The sequence below is a fragment of the Drosophila sulfurigaster genome, chromosome 3 (assembly GCF_023558435.1).
Source record: "Drosophila sulfurigaster albostrigata strain 15112-1811.04 chromosome 3, ASM2355843v2, whole genome shotgun sequence".
NCBI lineage: Eukaryota > Metazoa > Arthropoda > Insecta > Diptera > Drosophilidae > Drosophila > Drosophila sulfurigaster.
In genome coordinates, this window is record NC_084883.1 from 31,523,152 (window position 1) to 31,531,531 (window position 8,380).

The 8,380-nt window shown below is 40.9% G+C and overlaps 1 protein-coding gene across 2 annotated transcripts; it reads right to left on the minus strand.

Moving 5' to 3' along the window:
* Positions 1-5,956: 5,956 nt before the first annotated feature.
* LOC133845322 (uncharacterized) lies at positions 5,957-8,176 on the minus strand. Of its 2 annotated transcripts, XM_062279753.1 has the most exons (4): positions 7,914-8,176; positions 7,434-7,851; positions 6,629-7,368; positions 5,957-6,567 (listed from the first exon to the last, which is right to left on the minus strand). In XM_062279753.1, the coding sequence occupies exons 3-4, from the start codon at positions 6,699-6,701 to the stop codon at positions 5,969-5,971; spliced, it is 672 nt and encodes a 223-aa protein (XP_062135737.1). In that variant the 5' UTR covers positions 6,702-7,368; positions 7,434-7,851; positions 7,914-8,176; the 3' UTR covers positions 5,957-5,968. The 2 variants fall into 2 exon arrangements, with proteins under 2 accessions (XP_062135737.1, XP_062135736.1); XM_062279752.1 differs by having other exon boundaries at positions 6,629-7,851.
* Positions 8,177-8,380: the final 204 nt, after the last annotated feature.

The following is an 8,380-nucleotide window of genomic DNA, read 5'->3' on the forward strand; positions in this document are numbered from 1 at the left end:
GCCAAATGGCGAAAAGGCCACATAAACACACCAACACACATACACACACACACACAGAAAAAAGCGAGAGCGAATTCGAAGCGAGTTTCAATCAATTTGCAAAACTTTTTAATTACAAGTCAATTTCATTTAAGCAAACAAACAGATAATAAAGTAAATAGCTTATATGCTGGACTGCACACACTCACACACACACACACACACACACATAGATAGCTAGTTGAAATGCTTAAATCAATTAAATTAATTAGCGCCACGAAATATTTGAACGATGCAGCGATAAGGTTGCAACTTTGTGCTCTTTTTTTCCCCATCATTTCAATTCAATTCGGTTCGATTCAACAATATTTAATTAATTGCTTGGCCAGTTACAATGCTCAACAAATAGGACAGACAGCTGCTGACTAGAAAAGCGTAACTGTAAGATACCCTGTATAGTACAGTATAGTTAATAGCTTAAACAATCATTCCCGAATCCTCTCTTAAATGAACTCAACTCAAACAGTTTGCTAACTATGTGCCCTAGATGGAGCCACTAGATACTCTCAAGTAGTTTGTTTATTGTTGTTCATTTGTTGTTGATTGCAGAAAAGTTTTCAAATATTGCTGATTAAAATGGCTTCATTTCGAATGTAGTTTGAAATTAATTAAAGGTTTTAATAAGCGATAAACAATAAATCTACATTTGCAACTAGCTTCGCTAAGTTCTATACGAGATAAACAGAAAGAGAAAGATAAATATACATAAATCGATCATTTTTTGAAATTATTATTTCTAATGAATGCCAGATTATTCTCAAGATACTTTCTTATAATTCATCTGAATAGTATTCCTACAAAATTTGATTATTGGGAAATAGTTTAAAGAAAAGATGTCCTTATATGTTAGATATTTATAGAAAGTATAGATATAGAATTAAATTTTCCAAATGAAACCTTTTATTTTAGCTGCCGCTTGCAACCTGTTACATGCAACTGCAGCAGTCTCGCATTACTCACAAAAGTTTCCATGGCCACAGGGTATAATTAGGAGCAATGTCACTGTACGTGTATTTGTGTGTGTGCGTGTGTGTGTTTTATGCAATCGCGCTTTTGACTTATAAATGCGCTGCCAAGGCCGTCGAAATTACAAGTTTTACTTAAGCCAAAAGTTGAGCTTGTTCTTCGTCTCCGTCTGCAATCTATCTTCATCTCTATCCCCGCTATCTATCTCTAGTTGTGGCATGTACTTATGGTCGCAATTAGCGCTCATTTTCCATTGAGGCACGTGTCAATCGCATGCGGGGCCATGCCCCAAAGCCGATTAGAGACGCCTCCGCTTACGCAGTTGCCACAGGGTGAGATGCTAAAACCGAAAGCGAAAAGAATGTAAGTGAAAAGCAACAACAGCAAAAGCGAGCCAAAAGTAAACTTTTTAATTGAAACAATTTGTAAAAAAGACGCACAACAACAAAACTGAACTGAACTGAACTGAAGACAGCAACAAAGATTGGCGTAACAAAGTTTCGTTTCAGCCGCTTTTAATCTTGGCCAACGGCTAAGAAAATCCAAGGCTAGAGAACCTGTCCTCAACTTCCTCTCTGTCTCTCGCCTCGCTTCGCTTCGCTTTGTCTTTGTCTTTTTGTGTTTGTCTTTGTCTGCTGTTTGCGTGATTTCTTTATTGAATTATGCGGCTGCTTTAACACGATACCAGGATACCTCGAACCGTATTGATTTACCATATAGACAGGGTATGGTGATGGTGATGGGTGGAGTGAGGGGATCGCATAAATTTGAAGCATTTGGCAAATCATTATTCGAATCAGCGTTCGCACACACAATTGGATTTTGCCAACGCGGCGCGCACAAAACAAATCAAAAATCTATTAAGCAACCCGCCCACGCGATACTTACCCCCAACCCAACCCCCTCCTCCCCCTCTGTATATCCACCCCTAACTCCACTCTGCACATTTTTTGTTTGTAGCGGATATCTTGCGGTCACGTGTCACACGAATTGCAATGATATCGCGCCACGTTGTTGACACTCGCTAAAGCGAACAATTTGACTCGAGTCGAGTCGAGTTGAGTTGAGTTAAGGGTGGCTTTTGGGGTGCAGAGGGGGGGAGATGGCTTCATTAGAGCGCGCCCAGTGTAAAGGCGAAAGTGAAAGCGTGTGTGAGAGAGTGAAAGTGATGACCCTTAAGCTGAAGCATTGCTCCCCAAAAGTGCCATTAATTGAAATGCCAAGTACCCCCCATTTCTTCCACCCTCCTACTCCCACTGGATGCTTGTGAAGTCAAGGATGCATGAAAAACAACAACAACAACAACAACGACGAAATGACAAGCACATTCATAAGAGCATACAAAACAAAAAATATGTATTTCGATGCGCGTTGACTTTTCAAATGATTTTGATTTGTGCAGAGCTGCACCCCCACCTAGCGGCAGGTGGCGGCAGCCAAGCAGCGCCATCCACTGGGACCTTTAACAATCAAAACGAACGCATAAAACAAAAGCAAAGCAACAACAATAACAACAACAAGAACAGTACAACGAAAACGGATAGAGAAAGCGAAAACGAAAGCGAAAGCAAAAGAAATGAGCGGCAAAGTGCAATAAAAAGCAAAACCCGCATAATTTAACACAAGTGCGCGCACTTGTCAGCTCCGCCTGCTCCCCTTTACACTACCAACCTAACCTCACTCACTCTCTCTCTCACACTCGCTCTCTTTCTGCACATATGTCTGCGTGTGAGTGCGAGCGTGCGTGTACTTGTGCTTATGTTTGTGTGTGTGCAGGGTGCAAAAGCGTCTCAATTATTTGTTTGCACTGGGATTTCCCGCACACTTTGTCTCCTGACTGTGCGTGCGAAAAGTGGGCGTTGTTACGCCTCTTTTTATTGTGCCACAAGGCGGGCAGCAGCACTGCGACTGACTGTGGCAGCAACCAAAAGAAACAACAACAAGCAGCATTAACATTTAAAACAATTTTCAATGTTGTAAAAATAACTGTAAAAATTTCAGTGCCACAGACAGAGAGCAGCAACAACTACAACACCAAGAAGAAGAGCACATTTGCTATTTATACCCCTCTCGCTCGCTCTCCAACTAAGTGTGTGTGTGTTTGACACACGCCTGCATACTTAATACAAACAAGCAGCAACAACATTTGCCTTTGGCTTTGCTTGTTTGACCTGCCACCTCGCTCGCTCCTCCTCCTCCTGCTCCTCCACCTCCTTCTCCTCCTCCTCTATTCACACTCTGCAGACGGTTTCCTAAAGCCACAACAGTTTTTCTTATCGCTCAAATGTCATCGACTGTCGACAGTTTGGCTTTGCCACTTGCCACTTGCCACAATTTTTGGCGACTGCTTTAGCACTGCTCCACTGCGACCCTCTAACCCGCCCCTCCTCCTTCTGCTCTACCTCCCCCCTGCCCTGTCTTGGCCTGGCCAACAAAGAGGCGTTCATTTGTGAAATCTAAGCCATGCCCAGGGGCGGCACTTGCGGCGTTTAGTTTGTAATTTAGCGCATTTAGTGCTCCATTTCCAGCTCGCTCTTCCAGCTTGCTTTCTTGCCATTTCGAATGCGAGTCCTTTGGCTTGTGTCCTGGCTCTGCAGGAGACTCTGTGTGTGTCTACCATGCATGTGGTTGTTCTGTGCGGCAACTCGCTTGCAAAATTTCACTTGATTCCTAATTGTTCAGAGATCCGATACTTAGCACGTGCTATGAAAACTACTAGAATATTCAGCACGACATCTTATTTGCAGGTAATTTTCTATGATTTATGATATTTCGTTGATATAGTATATTTATTTATTATTAAATACACATTTGCTATATATACTAAATATACTAAATGATAAATGAAAATTATGTTGCTATTTCATTCTATTTTTAATAAAAGTAGGTGAAACTCTAAGGTGACGTTAGAAATATTGTTGCCAAATTTAGTAACTGTAGCGGTTAGGGTTTTAAAGATGTAAGCTTTTATATGAGTGGACAGACAGACAGCAGGATTTAGTCAAATGTCACGATTGATACGCAAATTAGTTTGAAGAGCCTTTTGCTCTCTATTCTGTTATCCATCTGAAGCTATTCCTGTAGAATACCCAATTAATTTCAAGGGAATGTCTTAAAAATATAATATAATTTTACAGTTGATAATATTATTGTGAGAGCTATTAAAGCTTAGAAAACTCAGACTAACTTAGTTGATAAGGCAGTAAGTCCTATTCAGTTATTTTGAGTAGATTCTTGTAATTGACAATATATGTTGTATGGTAATTAAGATAATAACATCAATCATATAAATACATTTCCAACTAAACTAAGCGAAGTTACTAAGTAAAGATAGTAATAATGTTGATCAATTTGGTGATTGTGTCTATTGTGGTTTTTGAAATCCAAATCTTTTTATGAATGGACAGACAGACAGCCGGAGTTAGTGATATTAGCCCAATATTACTAAATAATTTAGTTGTGGACGCCTTAGGCTGTCTATCCTGGTGTCCATCTGAAGATATTTCAATCTGACTGCTTGTCTAACTAGCTGTCTATCAATCCATCCATCTCCGTAGCTATCTGTCTATCCATATTTTCAAACAGATTAACAACATTTGTAGAGCTTCAACCAAATCATAAATTCGATGTAAAATCTGCAAAACCCCAACTCACCATCTATTACAACAGTCGGTAATTAAAGCTCTGATAAATTGAATTAATTTGATTAAAACTCAATCAGAATGGTGTATGGCTTTCAACGAATTACCATTAATAATCAATGGCAACTAATGCAATGACCATTTGCCAAGCACAACTCCTGCAATTGCGTCCCAAGTCGAGAGGGGGAACAAAATAAACGAAAGCTGAAGCATAGCTAATAGTTTCCATAATGCCAGGTTGCAAAAGGGACAGCAGACAGGTGGCTGGAGACCTTTGGGAGGGGGAGACGAAGACAGTAGAGCAGGAGGAGGATGAGGATGGGAAAAAGTCGACAGCTGGAGTGGAGTCAGTTGCTTGGGGTCCTTCAACCACATAAATTTCTCATCAAAATCAATAGCAAATCAAATGAGACAGGCGCGGCCGAGGCCACAAAATGGATATCGAAGTCGATGTGGATGTGGATGTGGAAGTGAAATGGGAAGTCTGATGACATTGGCTAGTGTTAAAGTTAATAAATTGCCGGCAGGATTTATGGGCTGGTCGCTGCCCTTGGCGGCAATGACATTTCAATGTTTACATAAGCCGACCAACTGTTTATTTCTATATATTATATATATTTGTGGATAGTACATACTATAGTATCAACATAACTATATAGTCTGCTGGTTTGGGATTGGCGCTCAATGATGATGGCTGCTTTTGCTCTGTCGCCTTCTGCGTGGCTCTTTGCATTAATTTCTATTTATGCCACGCTTCGCATGTGCCACAAACTGTGTCTAGGCATGACACTGCAAATGGTGACATATGCATTGCTAAAACCTTTTACATTGACCACGCTCCACGCTCCCCAATCTTTCTCTCTTCCCCCCTTTTTTTGGTCTTTGGCTGGCGGCTCATTTTGATTAAATCAGCCATGCGAGAAATTCAATCAGGTTTTAGCTCCCTATTTGATGGTTTTAAAAGGCTTTTAGGGCTCGGACTCTGCAACCGAATTCGAATCGCATTCAAACCCAATGTTTGTGTGTATGTGTGTGTGTGTGTGTGGCATGCTATAATATCATTTATCCAATTGCCACACACACTTTTTGACATGTCATGCGATTATCAGCATTCTGCCACATTCAATTTGCGCTCAATTTAAGTCTTTAATTTCTATCAAATTTCCCCCAAATGCGAAGCTGATAAATAAGATATGTTTGACATTTCTGAAAATATGAATAAGAAATATGTTGGTAACTGTTGAATTTAAGTGCCAACGACCTCAAGCTGAGGTAGCTTTTGCAAATGTAAATCACAAATCATTCGCACAAACTTGTAACTTTTATTTCGCTGCTTTTCTAATGAATATCACTTCTCCGTCTTGACCTGTTACCTGTTCATTATCCAGACTGCGACGATGCCGCAAAATGGCTTGTCCCGTGTTGACCACAATGCAGGTCAGTGCATTACCAATGGAATTATCGCTGTAGTCTACTTCTCGTAGCTGTTCTTCTGGCTCCTCTTCCTGCTCATCGTCATAGAACTCTTGATCATCATCCAACTCTTCGTCATTCTCATCATTATTATAACGTGCTTGTATCGCATCGCCATTTAGACTGCGACTGGAGAAGCAAACTTCCTGCACAGTTCCTTCATCGTTGCTGCTGCTGCTGCTGCCAGAGGTGGAGTAGCTACTCAAAGTAGTGTTGAGTTGATCGAAGAGATTGCTCAGGTAAGCGATCGTCTCATTCGAAGTGGCCACATCGTAGAGCAAAGCGCCGCCAATGCCATTGGTGACACCCAAAGCGAATCCTTTCAGAGCAGCCAAAGCTGAAGAAACCGAGCGACCATCCGGAGATCTTTCGACTCCTTGGCTGGTGACATCGTGCAAAGCGCTGCGCAGTTCACTGGGCGACAAAGGACGCAACGAGATGCGACCGGCTGTAGTTTACAAATTTGTCAAAGTTAATGTCAATTTCTAGTCAATTACTTTCCAACTTACCTGCCACAGGTGAGCCAAGAGCTGAGAGTAGGAAAAGGGCAAATGCCCAAAGCAGAATTGGCGACGATTTCATGCCTCGATCTGTTTGTTAACTGAAACAGCCGCGAGGTTCTGTGCCACTTTTATTGGCCGCATTTGCCAAAGAAAGTTACAGATTAAGTTTTGCATATATGTAAAGCACTTTTGCCCTCGTTTTCGTGACCCGCCGACAACAAAAACAATAACAATAACAACAGCAACCGGTTTTGACCTCAAAGTTCATCTATTTCGATATAAAATTATACAAGTGGCAACATTGGAATCCGCATCGCTCAACGTCGTTGCCGTGTCCCCAGAATCGGTGCTAGTTGTATCGCTATCTGTATCTGTATCTGTGCTTGTAGTTTGTCGCCCCAGATTATCATAGACATCGTCGTCTTCATATGGATTGTAGACAAACTTATCATCATCGTCTTCATCGATAATATTATTGGAGCGACCTTCGGTGGTTGTCAGCAAACCGTTTGTGTTGAAGCACACTTGTTGCGCATATCCGTTGCTCGTTTCACTTTCAATGCTGCTCACATTCGCCGTTATCACATCGTAGATGAAGACACCCAACAGCGCCTTGCTTAATCCCAGGGTATAGCCACCAAGTGCCGCAAGTCCACTGCGCACTGAGCGACCCTCGGCAAGTTCTTGACGATCGAGGAGAGCTCGAGTCTCGGCTCCACTCAGCGGACGCAACATCAGTTGTCTACCTGGAAGCACACGCATCACGATTGTGAGTTTGTTTTGTGGCCAGCAAAAATGTTGCCACATTCACCTGCAACTGTGGCCAGAAGCACAAACAAGAGCTGGAGCAGCAGCTGCTTTGACATCTTTGTTGGATATGCGACTTGGTCGAAGTCGACTTCTGTGATTTATATGGCATCTGGGCACATTTGAAAGTCTATTAATCACTTATTACAATTAGCCAGCGATAGTAAACTTTTCCAGTCGAGAACTTTCACGACTTAAGACCTTGTTCTCGATAAGCTAGCGCCGATCGCTGTGATACACTTCAAAAAGTTTGCTTAATATTTATTTATCCAACGGCAATTAACACTAAAATCCAGGTTGAGTTTCTTAATCATAACCATAGTAAGAGCTAGTATCCTCGGACACACCATCTTCTGTTTTTTCACCATCATCAAAATCCATACTAATATCCACGCTTGACTCATCCTCAGCGAACGTGTGCACTGCAAGTGTTAGCCAAGTTAATTTAAAGAATTGATGGCACACTACTATTCGGCTAACTTACTTGTGAATGTCATAACCAAAAGCAGCACAACTGCCCAAAGTGTGAATTGCAGGCGCATGATTTATTTTATGAAATCGTCTTCACTTTCAACCAGCATCAACTGAAACAGCATTCAAGATCTGCGACAGTTTTTATACGTTCAATCAATGATTTTGTTGATATTCCACTTTTATTTTGTTGACACCAGTCTAACAACTTATTTGACATTTGTTTATAATTTCAATGTTTGCGTGTGCGATAATCTAGAATGCCTATGGTTGTGTATAATTTTTATTATTTTTTTTAGTTTGCCGGCTTGATCTTAATATAGTAACCATTCCACTTCCTCACTGTATCAAACATAAATATTTAGTTAGCATAAAACAAGTTTTATGAAACATTTAGCAAACATATTCTCTCATAACCAGTTTGAACTAAATTAAGCCAAAATATTTATACAAATAATTAAGTTTTCTCAAATCATGAAA